The following is an 18,676-nucleotide window of genomic DNA, read 5'->3' on the forward strand; positions in this document are numbered from 1 at the left end:
TTTACTTGTACTTAAGTATACATTAAAGGTTTGGTGAGGTGACCACGACCACTGAGCAGAACAGTGCAGGAGTATTGTTTGATTACATATTGATAATGCATTGAACATCAACAGTTAAACAGTAACTAATACTCTGAGCAGTGTTTAAGAAGAATACTTTGCACTTTTACTTCAATATTATTTTAATACCACTAGTTTTACTTGTAACTGAGTAACATTTCAGTAATGTAACTGTACTCCTTCCACCACAGCACCTAGGTAGCTGCATAATAACTCAACAATAGCAGGGGCTCAATTGAACTTTGACTATGGAAGCTATACAGAACGAAAGGGTCTTTTCTAGACAAAGAGATAATGGTTTCGCATTAACACTTTTTTAAGCCCGGCCTACCGATGTAAAAAGTATCAAGTGTAGTAAACTTTGGCCACTTGGGGAAATCACAACTTAGTTTCCTGACACTTGAACATCATCCGCCAGACACGAGGTTAAACATGCACTCAAAATTCTGAGTTTGTCCTGCACTTTGTAAAATGACTTGTCATAATGAATGTGCGACGTGGACCTCCGTTTTCATAACATCTTGAATCACCATCTCTCCCTCATTTCTGCATGCTTGACTGAGCCATAATTACCATTTAAAGTGGGATAGAAGTGAGTTGAATGAGATGGTTGTTTGCACCTCAGGTCACGCTGCCTTCCTTGATTACTTGATTAGGTGAGGCTCGAGGAGATCAACCAGTGGAAAAGATTTCGAGGGAACGCAGGCTGATCTGTGACACAACAGATGGATATAGCTCAATTTCTACAAGCGCTTTTTGCATATGACTGGCTGTGTGTATATATCAATGTCCTGCTAATTTATTCTAACTGCTCATAATATTTGTCATTAGCATGTTCACACAATAACAGCAATGATGTGACCATGTGTAAAAGTAAACGGAGCAGCAATGAAAACCATTAATTTCCATTTATTTTAAAAAGTCAAACTGTATGGTAAAGGAAAAAAAGGCTAACATGGTTCTGTTACATAAGATGTGTAGAACAACTGAATTTTATTATAAGGGGCTTTTGAAACCATCACCATTCAATGTTTGAAAATGGCACATCTCCATCAGCGATTATGGAGATCTAAAAAAAAATAAAAATAAAATCCAAAGTTGTCTCATAATTGGCAGAAATGTGAAATGAGGTTAAAAAAAACAGTTTGCCTTTCAGGGGACCAAGATATCATGGCTACACAGATGGACCTCTGGCAAAGAAAGAGTTCCATGACTAATACAACAGCTGTGAAATATGCCTCCAAACAGGCTAATTTTAAAGGGAACCATCTTTCCAAACAGTCCCCCTTTTGTTACAGGAAAAGGGGTCGTCGATTTATTTAGCTAAATGTGGCACTGTGACCGCCTCCTGAAGGAGTATGAAGAAGAGTACAAGTACTTCATTCAGATTCAATTCAGACAGAAAACGTGTTGAAAAGAAAAGCAATATGAAAGCCCTTACATTACAGTTGAACTAGATATGAGGAGGTAGGGAATAGAAAAAAGGAAAAAAAAACTAATTATAGACAGACTTCTGTAACAAATCTCTCTACTGCATCTGGTGCTATGTTAATGTAAAAATACAAATCAACATGGTAATTCAGCTTGAGGTTCTCAGTCTGCCTCCTCTTCCTCGGACTCGGACTCTGGAAAAAAACAAAAGAGAGAACAACAGTCAGAGCTGCTCTCAAACATCGATGCACTATGCATCACCAGCAATGTCATCTAAACTTAGAAGTGGGACAAAAGAGATGCCAAATGCAGTTACTCAGCTCAGATACAGCAGATACCCATCCCATGTATTTTTTCGGCAACCTGTGGCCAAGGTTTCTGTTATCTGACAATTAACTTTAATTTTTTTTTTTTTGAAAACAGGTTGAGGTCCCACATTTTTAATTCCCTGGTCATCATGTCTGGTGGACATCGTTCCCTCTAGGCACAATTTGACTCACATAAAAAAGGAGTGAGTGAGTGAATAAAGAGAAAGATAATTGATTGTTGAGTCTCATCCACAGGTTGTCAAATACTGACACTTTGGGTTAGTTGTGCACTCCGTCACTGGTCAGGGACAGTTCACCCCCAAAGCAAAGATACATTTTTTCATCTTACCTGTACTGCCTTTAATCCATCTTGTTCATCCATTTGTTTTGTTGTGAGTTGCAGAGTTTTGGAGAGATCGACCATAGAGATGTCTGCCTCCTCTCTCATATCATGAAACTAGAAGTTTTTCAGCTCGTGGTGCTCAAAGCAGTGAAAAAACAATACATTTGAAGGTCTGTGGGTTATCTTGAGAAAACCAGGCAATGATTTCCAGAAGAGACATGCCTGTTGAGTTCTTTGGAAAATTTTTTTTTTGCTGCTTTAAGAACCAAAAGCTGAGTGCCATCCAGTTCCATTATATTAGAGAGAAGGCAGACATCTCTACAGCCAACATGTCCAAACCTTGGCAACTAACTCCAAAACAATCTAGATGTGTAAAAAGCACGACAGGTAAAAGGAAAAATCTTTATTTTTTATATGTGGGGGTAAACTTTCCCTTTTAAAGAAACAGTTCAGCCAAAAATCAAAATTCAGTCATTATCTACTCACCACCATACCGATGGACAGTTGGGTGAAGTCATGTAGTCCGCTAGACATTTCTGGAATTGGTGCACGGTGAAGCTAGTGCACCGATTACAGATGGGGTGTGCAGTAACGCTTTTAGTTTAGCAGCTACTGTAAAGATTTCGGCTTTAAAAAAAAAAAGAAGCTATGAATAACATCAACAATTTGGGATCTCAAGACTTCTGGAGACTTGAATTACATCTGACAGCTGTATGGAACCTTCTTTTTTTGTTGCTTAGGAGAATATTGCAACTCTATTTTGCTGTGACGCTCCAGAAATGTTTTGTGGACTACACAATACAAACCCGATTTTCCATCAGCATGGCATTGAATCCACCAGGACACTTGAAACTGCTGTGGGAAGGAGAACCAAGATCATCGACTGACGAAGACAAACAAAAGGAGACCGTGAGGTGTTTACCTTCCTCTGCGTTCTTGAGCCATTCAACAAACTTTTTCATCTGCTCAAGGAAAACGCTCTTTCCCTTGGCAACGTGGCCTTCGTTGTACCACTTCAGAATTGCCTCCTCACTCAAGACATCAGCTTTAAAAAAAAAAAAAAAAAAAGGGGTAAATTATTAAATACAAATACAACTCAACATGGAGCCAACTGCACAAATGAGTCCGCGGGTGCTCGAAAAACAGATGTCTTTATGCAGGTTGGCGACATCAAGCAAGACAAACTTTTGGCTATAGTCTCTGGCCATCTGGCATCATTCACACAAAGCTTCCCACTATAAAGTGAACACTTTTCTACAAGAAAAAAAAGGAGCACAAATAATCTACCTTTGTAGAGCAGAACAACAATTTTCTGGAAGGCCTTCATGAAGTGGATGTTGTCGTAGCAGTACTCTTGGATCTTCAGCAGGAGAGTAAGTTCAGAGAGACCCTGGGAGGTAAAAGCCTTCAACAGTGGGCTGTATTGCTGAGAATGTAAAACAGGGAACATTAAAAGTTATGAGTTGAAAAAAAAAAGAGAAAGAAAATCATTTTTTTCAAAATCATTAATATTCACACAAGGGCTGGGTGGGAAGTTTCTGGACCTCACAGGGGATAGAAAAAGATTCAGGATATTTTTTCTAACATTACTTCTACTTTGAAAGGCTCGGGGTTGGTAAATCAATTATCTTCAAAGCCTAGAGCAGCCTCGATTTGAAAAAATCTTTAAGGCACAATTTAAGAGTGACATCCGTAAGTTTCTTTAGATCTCTCATTTCCGCGCGTGTTGCCATGGCTGCCGCAGAATCAATGAACAACGGAGCCATAATAACAGAGGAGTCACCTTTAAAAGTTTGATGGCTTGTTCTGTGACCAGCTCCTCCTTCTTGTTCCACTCCACGGAGCTCATTACACTCAACCAGATTAGTCCAATCATCGTTTGCTCGGAGATGTTGTTCTTCTTCATTTCCTCACGGACGTAGGCAATGATCTGTGAGACACGAGGCACAGAGATGTAACACACGTTATTGGCAAAACAAGCACAACCATGGCCAGCAGACGCAGAAGCTTATTGCTCATCAAATCCTGCCGAAGTCTGACGTATGAGAATGCTGGCAGGAGCTGGGAATATGTTCAGGCTGAATGGATTTTAGGGCCGCTTTCATTGTCGACTAATCTGTTGATATATTTTGGATTAACTGATAAGTTGTTTGGTCTATAAAATGTCAGAAAATAGTGAAAATGTTCAGTGTTTCCCAAAGCTCATGCCCTCAAATGTCTTTGTTTTTTCCTACAACATAAAGATTTTCAGTTTACTGTCTCAGAGGAGGAAAGAAACCAGAAATTCACATTTGAAGATGAAATCAGATAATTGACGTTCTTTCTTTAAAACAATTACTCAACCAGATTCATTCATTATCAAAAAAGGTAGCAATTAATTTAATACTTAGCAAACCACTTGTTTAATCATTTCGTTTTATCAATTTAGGCAACTTTTCAATATACAGCATCCTTTTATCCAGCCCTCGAGCCAAAATTGGGGGCAGAAGTTAAGAAGAAAGCAAGCTGAAGTGTGACCCTCACACAAAATGGTCTCGATTCATGTAAAGGGGGTGACAAACTGACAACGCTTACATCTTTGAGGGGGTCCCCACGTGCCATCTGCTCCTGAAGCTCTTTCTGCAGTTCTTTGCGAGCACCGATGGACTGCTGGTTTCTGGCAAAGTCCGAAATCTCCTTGAGCCCCGCGTCTGTGAAGTACTTCGAGAAGTGCTCACAACTGCGCTTGTTGGCAGGGAACAGCTCCTGAAAAAGCACAGTCAAATATTGAAGCAGACTCTTTCGGCCAGACAAGCTTTCATCGGCCATTAAGAAGCCTCTGTTTATAAACTGCCTGCGGATCAGATGCCACAATAACTTGGAGCTAAATCCGGGCATGGAACTACACTTATTTTCATCAAACAATGTCATTTAGAGTGCACAGTGAGGCTGTTGACCCTTAGCGCATCTTAGCCTTGTAAAGACATTGCATTTGAGCTGTCATTCTCACCATGAGCCTGTTGTCCATGCCAACCTTTCGGAGACTGGTGGCAACAGAGCTGATGTCCTTTTCAGAAAGCCAGGATTTGAAGAGTTTTACCGCAAAGCATGCCGAAACACCTGAACAAATGCATAGAGACGTGTCAGCTGTTGCTAACAGACCTGCCAGGATAAAGCTGGGCCTGAGTAATACATTTGTAAACAACTCCTTAGGATGCAATTAGACAGGTTTGAAAGAGGACAATGCCTAAAAAAACAATGCAGCAGTCGACTAAATTAGTTTGGATCGTAGGTGTATTAAATTTGCATCTGCCCCTTAAAAAACTACGATAATTATTTAAGTGAGCATCAGTTTAGTGACATGGTTTGCAAATTTGAAAAGAGAACAGCTGTCTTACATCTGTCGGGAGGGTTTAAGGGTCCTGTTAGATTAAGTCAAATGGCACCATTGGGCTGAAGCCGTCCATCAGTCACAGTTTTTGTGTCCCATTTCTGGCTGTCAGCGCCAGGTTGAAGCAGAGCAAAGCTCACCAGAACTGTCACCTGCATCTTTTCTTTAGACATTGTCAATTCACAATCCAAGTATGTATTGAAAACACATTCACAGAAACGTCTTTGTCTCTCCACAATGCTGACTCACAGAAATGGTATACGTAACTCTTTGTGCTGGGTGATTTTGGGCAAAGCATGAAAGCATTTTACCTCTGACACAGAGGTTATGTGCCAACTCATGTCTGTTTGTTTGATTGATTGATGGTGGGCGGTTGATTTATCAGCAGGATTACACAAACACTAATGAGAGAATTCCACGAAACTCGGATGGACGATGGGTCTCGGCCCAGAATAGACCCCATTAACTTCTGGTAAGGATCTGGATAAAGGGGATGGATCCAGGAAATTTTTTTTCGCTCACAGTCTTTCACATTTCAAGATAAAGTGTTTTTCTGACATTTTCGCCACTTTCTCAGGGAATAATGTACGACTCTTAATGAGAAAATTAGGCATATTTAGTTGGCTGGTATCTATGAGTGAGTACAAAAAGGGACTGTTGGGGCGTGGTGGAGGTATGCGCTTTACTTACTTAGTTACTCTACTTAGATGTTTAGGAACAATTTCTCTGTCACACAATGCATCCACCAGAAAGAAATGGCAAGTTTATTTTTTTTTTTATGTAAAAGGGTCCCATTCAGTAAATATCTTTACCTATAGCTCTATGTACATCTTTATCTCATAATTCTTGGTTCACCATTTTCAGGGATCAAAAAGTTGTTCAATACATTTTAGTTGATTGCATTTAGGTAATAAACATCAGTGTTTGTTAGCAGATTGATAGGGTTAGTATTCATACCAAAATTGGCCGCAAAAATTCAGCATTGGTTGGACTAAAGTTTGATCAGTTACATTCTGTTGGCACTACCTCTTTGACTCTTTGAGTGTAACTGGCTGTGTCACGTCATGTCTGTCTATGGAATAAAGTTGTGTGCATGTGTGACTGCCAAATGACATTAACAACAATGGTTTATAAAATATTTCCCCAAAAATTTAGCTTGTGTAGTCAGTAGGTCCAAATGCTTTAGTTACTGGAATTGCGAATGGTAATGCTTACAATACCAATGTTTCAGAAAAGATACAATAATGCAAGCACTTGTGTTGATTTTGAGGTAAGCAGTTAACAAGAGCAAAACAAACAGCCATAAGAAAAACAAACAAAACACAAAAGCCATTATGGATGCACAGCATGGCTAATTTAGTCTGCAAGTGGCATCATTAGTCAACACTCATATTTACCATTTATCAACTCACATGGAAGAGAAAAACACTTAATTGAATGATTAGAATATTCTGAGTGTTAGACAGCATTTTATGCATCTATTGCATCATCTGATGCATCTTTTTCAGATGCCTCTAATATCAAACATGGCTGTAGAAATCTGCTTTCCCTTTATATAAACAACTCAGAGACAGAAATTGGTTTGTTTCATTGCACAGTCTGCATTAGATTTGGGATGGGAAATTGTGGGCTCTCCAGTTGGCTGCTTTTTAAACAATACAGTAAACAACAATTTCACGTAGTTGGGGATTGATTATTAATTGTTCGGACAATGATTAGAAAACCATCAAAAAAAATATGCTACACATTTTAAAAAGAAACAATCACAGGTACTTAAGAGGTAAAGAAAATATTTTGTTTAAAAACAACTGGTTTATACTGTTTTCAAGATGAGTTTGCAGGTAAGAGATGATTCTTCTCCTTTTTTCAGATCTAATTATTTCTTCTCAGTACAACTACTTCTACCTGCGGACCTGATCTGCAAAACAACAAAAAACACAACCAGGCAAGCCCACGAGGCAGAGAGGTACGTACCTTCTTTGACTAGGTTCTCATTGAAGAGGCTGCTGAGAATGGATGCAGAGAGATTGCCGTTGGCCAGCAGAATCCCTGTTAGCATGGCCAGCTTGTTGCGCTCAGACTCTGTGAAGCCCTTGAGAAACAGCAGCAGCTGCCAAAGAGCAAACACAGAAATTCAGTTCCATATGCTGAAATTTTTGAAAATTTTAGTTGGAATAAAATGGACATTAATTTAGAAGCTTTACTATTGTGGTACTGTGTGTTCCTGTAAAGACACTTTAAGACACACCTTTTTAATCTCCTCCTCAAACCCTTTCTCCAAGTATTTGTAGCGCCTGATGAGCTTGTTAAAGACCTAAAAAGGAAACACCAAACATGTTGTACCATCTGAAAAAATAGATTCATGACTTCCATGTGATAACAGTGAAAACAAAGCAGAACTTAATGGTATTCACCTGTGCATATGCCTGCATGGTCTCCATGTCCTCTTGCGCTTTGAAGAGACAGAACTCGGTGGGTGTCACGTCATCTGACAGCGTCCCTCCTGGGGCTGCAAAGAAACATAATTCCTTAATTTTGTTGCCTTATGCTTCATACATCCAGTGAGTTGTTTCACTTTATATGATTAAGTGTCTATACTTGCATTGAACTAACAACGAATAAACTATTCCAGGGTACTATTAGTGTGATGACACAGCTGTACAAGGGACTGACTTCATCACCATCAAACTGATAATTAAATAACAAAAAAGTCCTTCTTAGGGCATAATTGCTACTTTTTAGAATATTTAAAAGAGGTCATATTATGCTTTTTGCCTTTCCTTTACTGTGTTATGAAGCATTTTTGTGCATGTAAAAGGTCTGCAAAGGGAAAAAGCCCAAAGTCCACGCCAAAGGAAGTTACTCTCTCCCACAGAAAACACTGCTCCTGCACTACCTGAAACGCCTGGTTTGGAGTCGAGCCTTTACTTTCGTAACTTATGTGCGTCATTATGTAACAGCCATTTTATAAATGTATATATATATTTATTATAAAATATATATGGCTGTACCACAGCCATGGTTACCAGCAGTAGCTGCGTTATTTTCAATCACACTACCTTATTGGCATGACCCGCCCTACCCGCACTACATCCTGCCCGTTAAGTAATGAGCATGTACAACGCTCATCAAAGATTGAACAGAGGCGAGATGTCTCACTCTATAACTAAAACGGAGCGTCAAAACAGTGTGTAAAGGGGTGCTGCAGCAATGCACCATATGAGAAAGATTATGTGTTTTTTGAAAATTAAAGTAAGTAAACCTATTCTACTGGGACCCCCAAATAAAAGAATGAACCTGAAAATTAGCATTATATGACCTCTTTAATGTAAAGGCACAACACATATGAAGAGCCCTGCCTCTTACCCAGCATTCCACCGGCCACCAGGATGTCGAATAGTGTCTCAGCATAGCGGCGGTAGTCAAGCTTGGCACCAGAGGCATCAAGGAATTTTGCAACAGCTTCCAAATCAGTGCCAGTTTGATTCAGACCTTGTATGATGCTTTCCTGAAACTGGGAAGGGTCAAACCTCTCCTTTTCATCTGTTGAAAAGACAGATATTTACCAGAGTTTATCAATGCCAATAACGTACGACCTTATTCTAAGACATATCCAAACCCATACACGGGTCATGAAAATTTGTAGATCATCATATTCTCTTCCTTGAAAAGGCATTTCAGTTAAGGTCACTGACATCCTTTAATTACATGTATTTGCCACTCAACAGTTTGGACCCAGACACATCTTTTTAGCATTTTTAATACTGAATATCTTATCAGTGAACATACAGGTGTGATCGTCACTGATCAAACCTTACAACCGTGTTCCTGTGTCCGCGATTGTAAGCAGGTAAGGACCTGGATAGAAAGGTCAGTACTATGAAAAGCTGGAAGACAATCAAGCAGGTGTTCTTCATGGAACCTGATGGAGAAAAATAACCAAGAAACACTGCTGCCTTCAAGTTTGTCACCTCTTTTTCGGGTTTTGAAACGCTGGCCTGTTAGCGTAGGCTTCTGCTGCCTTTGATTACTCATAAAAGACACTCTGGAAGAAAGGGGAAAGGGAAATAAGATCAGCATTAGGACATATGTATAATAAAAATACATTTCTACACCTATTCATCTATGATACATTGAAAAAAGGACAATTGTTAGACCAAGCAAATGGCTGGAAACTGCAATTCCAGCCATCACCTATTGCAAGTTTATTTACCTGAAGACAAAGTGCGACACATTATAAGATGAGGGCCTTTTGATTAATTTGCATTAATCAATTGTAATTGAAATAGACACGGAAACAACACTGTAGCTGGCACAATGGATATAATGCTATGCAACGGTGCAGTACACACTCATGCAGTGCAAGGTACAACAAGCCAGACATTAGCCACATCCCTTACTTCTTTGCTACAACTCGTTTCCCTTCTGGTGGTCACTGTCACGATGTAAATCTATCAAACAACATGACATTCGTTAACTCTGACTAAACACATTTTTTAAAATACTGGCAAATCATGACATGAGCGTTGATTTGTTTATATATATATATATTTTAAAGCCAGACAAGAGACAACCTGCACGTCTGACTACACCGGCTAACGGTCATGTTAGCTAACTACAGCTAGCTTCGGCATCCTTTTTTTCCCTGACGCAGTGCATCAATGCGTTTAAATATGTGACCTTAGCTCGATCACATTACAACTATAGCAAAAAAAAAATGAATAAAAAGCAACTCACCGAAATCCTCTTTATGAGCAAAAACAGTCCGAAAAATAAAAACTAATATCACTGGATATCAACACTATCAGTTCCAGGGAAGAGGAAATTGTTAGCGCGCATGCGCAGTAAGACGGGATTTAACTGGGTCATTACATTTACGTGGGGAGAGTCCAGTTCACTAACTGTAACAAAATGGAGAAAAACACGTCCGAGTGATAAAACTGTGGCAACATTACAAGCGAATGTACACTTTGGTGCAACCTAGTAGTAGTTACTCACTGCTTAGGATGCAAAATGGAGTAATATAACGACAGCGTTTGTACATGAACCCCCTTTGGACGGGTAGAAGTCATTGTCTTTGGTTAACGGGTAAACGAACAGTACAAATGTTCCTCAACTCCCCCAAAATCTGGATCAGGACCTTTTTTCTAAACTTCTCTTTTAACACCACAAACTGCTCCAGGGTTAGTGTAATTACACGACGGGTCACCGTGCCGGTGCTATCTAGCATTAAGACACAGGAGGGGGGTGTTGTGCTGTCGGGTGGCTGCAGTATCCGTCCATGGGATGAAGGGAAAACTTTAATGTTGCGTTAAAATCAACCTCGGAAATCTTAGTTCTCATTCCAGGAACGTCTTTAAAACCAAATCAAATAATTTGTCTGAGCCAAAAAATTATATGGATTTACATTTGCTAACACTGGTTTAAAATACATGGCTGTGCCATAAGTTATGTATCCGTTATTAATTATTCATCAATCCATTTTGCAAAAAGTCTTTCTCATGTATTAGAAAAAATACACTTTGTCTATGGAAGATTGTGTTTAGGCAGTGATGGAATGTAACTGGGTACATTTACTCAAGTACTGTACTTAAGTACAATTTTTAGGTACTCTAAAATGTCCATTTTCTGCTACTTAATATTTATTTTTTCTATAACTGAATAAACAAGCTCATAGGAAAATAGAACTATGTTTGAAGCTAGAAAGGTGGCGAATAAGGAATTATAAAATATGTCTTTTCAGTACTTTTTTACAACACTGGGGTTGGGCATGAGATTTAAAATATTTAGTTTGGCTTGCTTGAATGCCTAGATTATTATCAGATTTGATGAATGTTTGTTAAAAAAAAAAAAAAAAAAAAGTTGGTTATGGAAGGTGTTGCATTTCCTCATAATCACAGCTGGGGATTCGTGACTAGTGCTCCATGTGGACAAAAAAAATACATAAATTCATTTTTTCCCGACAACACGTGAAGGCATCACAGCCCCACCTCCTCCCCCTGGCGCTGGAGGTGATTAGGGGACGCTGGACTCGCCCAGAGACGCCGCTCCAGCCACTCCCTGCGCCCGGCGGACCCTGCACTCTCCAAGTCCATCCAGAAGCTCCATTCAAAAAGTGCCGAGATCCGGATGAGAGCCACGTTCAGCCTCATCCAGCGCAGCAGACTCAACTCCCAGGCAGCGGGGTAAGGGCTTCAGGAGCCACTCCACACTTTGGAGAAGCACCTCTGGGATCCTACTTTTTTGTCCGCAGAGTGGATTTTTAAGGACGAGAGGGAGCAACTTCTGCGGAGATAAAGAGGCAAGTTTGGCATCTTCTGTTACTTGGCTCGGTGCTGGAAAACAACTGCGAGTCCTTTGTGTTCGTTTGTGTTACACTGTTGCTGCAACTTCTCTGAAAAAGTTGACTTTTGGATAGTCTTGTAGTCCGTCTGCTTCCCAACTCATTCATTCCTGCTCTCTTCCTGCAGAAGGGGGTTGGGATTTAGATTTTTTTTGTGTGTGTGTTTATCTTTCTTGTTTCTTTGTGAATGAATTGCAAACCGATCGGAGGATAAAACTTGTAAGACGGAGTTTGTCCGAGTGCAGTTTTTCCCCTCTGGTTTCCTCTTGTCTTCAATCCAAACCGAGGCTCATTTAGCGATGTTAATGAAAAGTGTGGTCGCTAATTGCCTACATCTGCCGGTTAGAGCACCATCTTTGTAATTCAAAGGCAGGGAGGACAAGCAGATGTGTCAAATCTCAGCACTCATTCAAAGTTTTGTAAGAGAAGTATCCCATCGCCACACAAGTGAGCTTAAAGCTGCCTGTGAAATGGAGGGCTAAATGAAAACCTCCACCTCTGACCTCCACTTTCATTCAAAGCATCTTTATTCCATTTAAAACCACATCCTTTTACATTATGTCGACTGTAATCTATGGATCTGTGGCAAACAGATAAAAGATCAATGTCAGGCTTTTGAAGGCGGATGAACCGACTGAAGGTGGGTTTACCCTCCAGTACGCCCCAGGTTTTAAGAGATCTCAGTGCTGCTGACTGGAATAAATTACTGCTCAGCATGGGCTGCATGAATAAAACTATTCACCTCTGAGTAACATCCCCAAAAAAAGTTCCCTGCTTGTCAGAGTTGACCTGCTTCCTCTCTGCTGGGATCTCCCCCACCCCCCACCCCCCCAGCCAGAGGCATCCAGCCTGAGAGTTATAAAATCAAACAAGGAGAGGAGAGACGTAGATGGAGGAAAAAGTGACAACACGCTGCAATATTAAAACACACCGTTGTTGCATTAGAGTAAAAATAGACTGAATCGCTGCACGGTGCGCTGCTGTAAAATCACACTGGAGTGCCATAGAAACTGTACTGTGCGTGTTCTTTTAGAAGTGAGTTTTAAAGCATGTACTACTTTACTTTCTTACCCTGACTTTAACTCTTTTGCATGAATCATTTTAGTCTAAACTATAAGTATTTTAATTCATTCACAGGATCAGACGTATGGTTTTCCCGACCGTTCTGAGGCTTAGTTCCCAGATCTGATGGTTGTAGATGCCATTCGACGTCTTCATCAAGTTTTATCATAATGCTTTTTTGTGTCTTGGTTATCTATTATTTGCTCTGCCTTTTTCAATTTTTTTTAGAATGGCATTCAGTCGTAGAGTGCATACCTCTGCCAAGGCCCAAAAGTCCAGTTTAATTCAATCAAGACTATACCAATATCATAATAAAACATGTTTTAATCTGCTAGATCCGGATTCTTATTTGGATCAGCATCCAATTGTACTCACTAATAGATACCAGACACTTAAATATGCGAATTTTTTGACAAGACCCACGCATAACTCAATGTTAAAGAAGGTGAGTGAGTCAAGAGAGGCTATCCAGATCCCTGCCAAAAGTTAAAGGGGTCTATTCTGGGCCACGGCCCATCCTCCATCCAAGATTTGTGGAAATCCGTTCAGTAGTTTTTGTGTAATCCTGCCTACAAACCAACAAACAAGTGGACACAGGCGAAAACATAATCTCCCTGGCAGAAGGTAACAATGTTCCAAAATTAAGCCAAGCTGCGCATTTTTATGAGTTGAAAAACTTGCATGCACCTCGTCTTCCACAGAGACAGGGAAAACACTGGAAAATATTCTTGCTTCTAAAGTATTCCATTCAAAACATGAATTCAGTGGAAATGTTACAAACTCACAGTCTTATTCAGCTGTAAATGTTCCTATGCTTGGCTCTACTTTTCGCTCTCCTGCACTTTTTCAGCTCCTAATTCCATTTGTGAACTCGGAAATCCCGAGAGGATCAGATAAGACCTCCTTTTCTAAAGGATTGTGTCTTTTCTCTTTGTGGTTTTCCACAAAAATGTCCCGCCTCTGTTGGCCAGAGTCTCAGTCGGGAAACCAGATGGGAACTTTATTACCCGCGCTGATCAAACAAACAGTGATGTAAGAGGGCTGTGAAAAGGTAGTGTGTGGTGAGCCGTCAGAGCTGCTCGATGGACTCCTGGAAAAAGTAACAACCGTTTAGCTCAGACTTGGAAGACGAGCGGTGTGTGGGACTGTTGGCCACTGTGGTAGCTCTTGTCGGCGTGAGCTAGGTTGGCCGCCCCGCTTTAACTTGCATCATTGTTTTCTTTAAATGTGCCCCTTGGTGAACACGGTCGCTTGAGATGCTGTGGTTTTAATCTGGTGTGCATTGAGGACCAAAGTCCCCCAGCCAGTGCCATGGTGATGAATGGTGTTTGTACTTGTCTGCCTGTGCAGTTTAGTGTAGTGAGGCGTGCGTCTTGTGTCAGAGATAGTCAGACAGGAACACACATGTGCAGCTCCACCGGCTGAACCCTGAAAAGCCTTCAGCATAAGAGAGACTGGCTTGGAAGGATCCTCTTTATGCCAGGAAGCACCAAAACCGAATATGTTGTTATATTTCCATTTCCTCATAATGAACTACATCTCACTTGTGATTGTTTATTGGTGTATTACTTTACGATGCTTTGAGGTTAAAAGGGTAGAACTCGCACATTGTTGGGATGGTGAACCCGAAGACAAAGAATTTTCCCCTGGTGCTGTTTGACTCAGAAACACTTTCCACCCGTTGAACTTAAACTGCTTAAACTCTACGCCCTCCGGTCTCCCTGTGGAGCTCCAGTAATAAGGCTGTACATTTTAAAAATTCAGCCCACTGTTGATTTGTTAAGTCGAGTACAGCTGCTTTCTCCATTCACTTATGGGAACCCAAGCCAGACCAAGTGTTTGAGTGCCTGTTGTGCAGACGATGCTGAAACTGCTAATGCGGAACAGTCTGGGGAACGATTTAAAACTGGAGTGCGCTCTTGTACTATAATACAGTAAAAAATCGGTGACCTTGCAGGGTGCTTTTTAAGAGGAGTGTTGGTCATATTAGTTGTAGAAAAATGGACAGTTCTTTGGCAGAGTTTGCATATAAAACGTCACCCTATACCCAAACAGTCGCCTCACATTGACAACTGGAGAAAAAGTGCCTAGTACAGAGTTAACTGCCACCTGTTTCATCATGCATGAAGTTAAAATCAGTGGTAAAGGCTCACAGCTTCCACATGATCTATGTGCGTAAATCACTCTCGGTTAATGGGAAGGAAGAAATGGAAAAAATCAATCTGCTCCTTTTGTGAAAATAGACGAGCGCTGAATAAAGCTGAGACTAAATTTAGCCTCATAACACAGTGACAATACTTGAACGTTACCACGATGGTATTAGATATTCATGAAGCAGCAACTGTCAAAGTTAAAGTTAAGAACAACATCCTTGGGTTTTATTAAGAGTTTAACTGTCAGAAACTGTGCCTGGAAACTTAAAGTGGAAACAGACTACTTCCCCCCCACTAGCGCTTGCTGTCACGAAGACAACCCGATCGCTTCGGTTTTCTCCTCGGAGTGGCAACTGCTAATGACACAGGAAAATGTGTTTTTTCTTCATTCATGTAGTCTGTAATGGAGGCGTGAAGCAGATAGAAGAGGTGTCATGCTGTCAGCTTGCATGGCTGCAGACATGGTTGCATTGTGAAAGCGAGGCTCGCAGGGAACCAATTTAAACGTGGATGGTGTCGTTATTCTATGGACATTACATGCTGCAATCAGCATTTACTGGAAATTAATTGGGGCAAAAAACATGGCAGTAACCCCTTTTCATGGCAGATATTTTGACATGTCACAGTAGGAAATAGCGCAGGCTACAGTGCTAAGTAAATCTGTGAGAATGAATTTTCACATTTAGCTCAACTTCGGGGGAACTTTGACCTGAAAATTTGGGCCTTTGACCGAAGCAGGCCGCCTTGACAATGCTGTCCTTTGAGGGATCGGAGAGCCAGAGGGTCCAAAATATCAAAAAGCTATTGTAGCTGTGTTATTTAACCTCCTCTGTCAGGATACAAAGTGCTTCACAAAAGAGCAGTGGTTGGTGCATCACCATTTCCTAATGGAGCCCGCCCCCAAAAATAGTATCATGATCTTTTTAATCGCAATCACGATCCCCAATCTCAATTCTGAAATGTGCTATAGACTATAGACAGGCTTGAAATAGCCTGTGAATTTCCACCATTATACCGTAATACTACAGCGATCGTTCTTTTTTGGCACAAGCTCCTCATCTCCCTTGCCACTCGCTTTAACTTGCATTGTGTACAATATGTTGCCCGAGGAAAAGTCAATCATCTAGCTGGCTACATCACTCTGTCCATGTAGCACAGATCTGCTCGTCAATGATGCTGTGTGAAGTTTGGAAGCAGAAGTAAAAGGACATGAAATACTGCGATCTCTCCAGCTCGCCTGTAAACTACATTATGGAGGCCTTCAACAGTGATCATGATTTAAAATCACCAGATTGCCTGGTGTCGTGTGACATCACCAGAACTGTTCCGATGTTTGCAGATTATTTAGTGACCACAGCTCATGGAAGAAAATATGTTTTCAGAGGCCTTAAGGCAAACACATCAGACAGTTGTTCCTATCAGTCGTCTGGTCTCTCTTCAATCAACGCTTTGTATGCTTCGTGGATTAATTACGGTACGCCTGTTGGATCCTTTGTCATTTTGATTGCCAGCTGTAGGCTCATGTTTTGCAAATCTACCAGTCTTGATGTCTCCCTGCTGTGTGAGCTGTATTGTAAATAAAGCCCAGTGTTTGTTTGGGTTACAGGTTTATGTTTAACCGGGCTGGCTGGTTGTGTTGTCATGAAAACTCTGTTCCACTCGCAAATGTGTGCACACAAGAAGACAGGAATCATTCCATAGTGGTCATTAAGCAAGTTGTTCGCAGACGTTTTGTTTAGTCTTTTTCGGTGTTCCAGTGGGTGGAAGAGTGGCTGGTGGTTTTGGTTGTGTGCCCACCTCTGCTCACAGATGTTCACCTGGAGTAAGGTTGAGGACTTTGGACCTCTGGGGTCACTTTCTCAGGCAACAGCTCGCTCTCTGTCCCGTCCGTCCCGGGCCTGCTCTCTGGCACAGCCCCCATGCCCCCCCTGCCGCTGCTCCATTAGGAAGGGCTTTAATCGGCATCATTGCCCGCAAGCCTGTGATGTTGTGACGCTCGCGTCCCGTGACAAGGCCGCCTCGATCTGCGGGGAATTTACAGTCTATTACGCTGCATAATAGATTTTTATTATCATTTGTTTGCACATCAGCCTCGCCGCTGTGTTCTCAAACAAGCGCTCCCAAGGTAGAGTGACGCCAATCATCTCTCAGTGCAGCTCACACAATAACCCAGACCACATGTCGGTGTAGATGTATGGTTGCTTTGTTGACTGTGATGCAAGTATTGATGATTTCAACACTGATAGCCACTCTGAGCTGCTTTATTTTTAATCATGAACACACATCCTAACAAGTCAACAGCTGGTTTACTGGCTCCTCGCTTTCTGTTTTCACTACTACACCACTACCACTGCCTGTGCGGTTAATGACTTTTGATCGGGTGACTCGTCCCCCTTGCTAAAGAACAGAAAAGGAACACGTGGCTGTAGCCCAGGGCCTGTAAATAATATATGTACATGTAATAGTGTTTTTCATGTTTCCCTCATGGCTTCATCTCGCAGGGAAATCTAGGTCAGCATGTCTCATAATATCATTGGTGGTTACATGCATTGAAATCCCAGGTCAAGCCCACCCATCGCTCGTGTTTCCATCAAGCAACTTCTAAAAACAGCGATTTAATCAGTGGGAATTATAGATCAAACTTTAGAATTGCATTATATGACTTGTGCTCTATGTCGCATGTAGGATCAACACCTGTGCCCTTCGCCTGACATTCAAGGTGTGCTCAGCGTGCTCCATATTATGTGACCCCCAAGGGGCAGGGGAGTGTGTAGAGCCAGTGGCAGGTAATGCTTTTAAATTTATAGTGCTGGCAGCTGATGATGAATAATGGGAGATTGTTGTACCAGGAAGTCAGAGAGGAAAGTGTTCAGAAGGGAATACTGAAACACCACTTTGCCATCACATGTAGGGCTGCAGCCAAAGATTATTTTCATTGATGATTAAAGAATAAGTTCACCGTAAAATGTAAATTCAGTCATTATCTACTCTGGAGCTTCACAGCAAAACAGCGTTGCATCATTCTTTTAATTAACTGAAGTAGATGGGGACATAAAATGGCTCTGTATGGCTCATCCGATGTAGTCCAAGTCTCAGGAAACCCCAAGATCCCAAATTGATTTGAAAAGACGATATTTGCACCTTTGACGCGTGGTCAAGCTCGTCAGATGGGTTGCGTGCTAACACTTTTAGCTTAACAGCTTGTTTGACTTAAAGAAGGATGTGAATAATCAATTTTGGATGTTAGGCCTTCCTGAGACTTGGATAACGCTGGACGAGCTGTAGGGAGCCATCTGATATCTTCAAGTTTTAAAACAAGTCCCCATCTACTTTAGTTGTGAAGGAGAATGCTGCAGCACTATTGCTCCAAAAATGTTTTGTGGACAACAAAACTTTACCTGACTTTCCCTCGGCATGTGGGTGAGCAGATAATGACTGAATGAATTTTCATTTTCAGGTGAACTTATCCTTTAATCTATCATTTCATCTGTTATTTTCTCAATTAGTTGTTGGGTCTATAGAACGTCAGAAAATGGAGAAAAAATGTGTTTCCCAAAAAACCCATTATGATGTCCTCAAATGTCGTGTTTGGTCCACAACCCAAAG

The 18,676-nt window shown here is 41.1% G+C and overlaps 2 protein-coding genes across 6 annotated transcripts in view; one reads left to right on the forward strand and one right to left on the reverse strand.

Moving 5' to 3' along the window:
- Positions 1-949: 949 nt before the first annotated feature.
- On the reverse strand, positions 950-10,338 carry LOC141002258 (eIF5-mimic protein 2-A). Of its 2 annotated transcripts, none has more exons than XM_073473509.1 (12): positions 10,250-10,338; positions 9,484-9,557; positions 8,879-9,055; positions 7,927-8,021; positions 7,761-7,826; positions 7,487-7,622; positions 5,132-5,241; positions 4,717-4,887; positions 3,926-4,072; positions 3,430-3,568; positions 3,065-3,187; positions 950-1,685 (listed from the first exon to the last, which is right to left on the reverse strand). In XM_073473509.1, exons 2-12 carry the CDS (start codon positions 9,545-9,547, stop codon positions 1,654-1,656), a joined length of 1,260 nt encoding a protein of 419 aa, XP_073329610.1. In that variant the 5' UTR covers positions 9,548-9,557; positions 10,250-10,338; the 3' UTR covers positions 950-1,653. The 2 variants fall into 2 exon arrangements, with proteins under 2 accessions (XP_073329610.1, XP_073329611.1); XM_073473510.1 differs by lacking the exon at positions 10,250-10,338 and adding an exon at positions 9,913-10,001 and having other exon boundaries at positions 1,571-1,685.
- A 1,234-nt stretch (positions 10,339-11,572) lies between these two features.
- Positions 11,573-18,676, forward strand: part of myo1b (myosin IB) — a 69,039-nt gene continuing 61,935 nt past the window's right edge. For 2 of the 4 annotated variants that reach the window (XM_073473570.1, XM_073473571.1), the window contains exon 1: positions 11,573-11,813. The gene's annotated coding sequence lies outside the window, so the exon portion shown is untranslated. The remainder of the gene's footprint in view (positions 11,814-18,676) is intronic. The other 2 variants (XM_073473572.1, XM_073473573.1) reach the window with 1 other exon arrangement.

The sequence above is a fragment of the Pagrus major genome, chromosome 9, assembly GCF_040436345.1.
Source record: "Pagrus major chromosome 9, Pma_NU_1.0".
In the NCBI taxonomy this organism is placed as follows: Eukaryota; Metazoa; Chordata; class Actinopteri; order Spariformes; family Sparidae; genus Pagrus; species Pagrus major.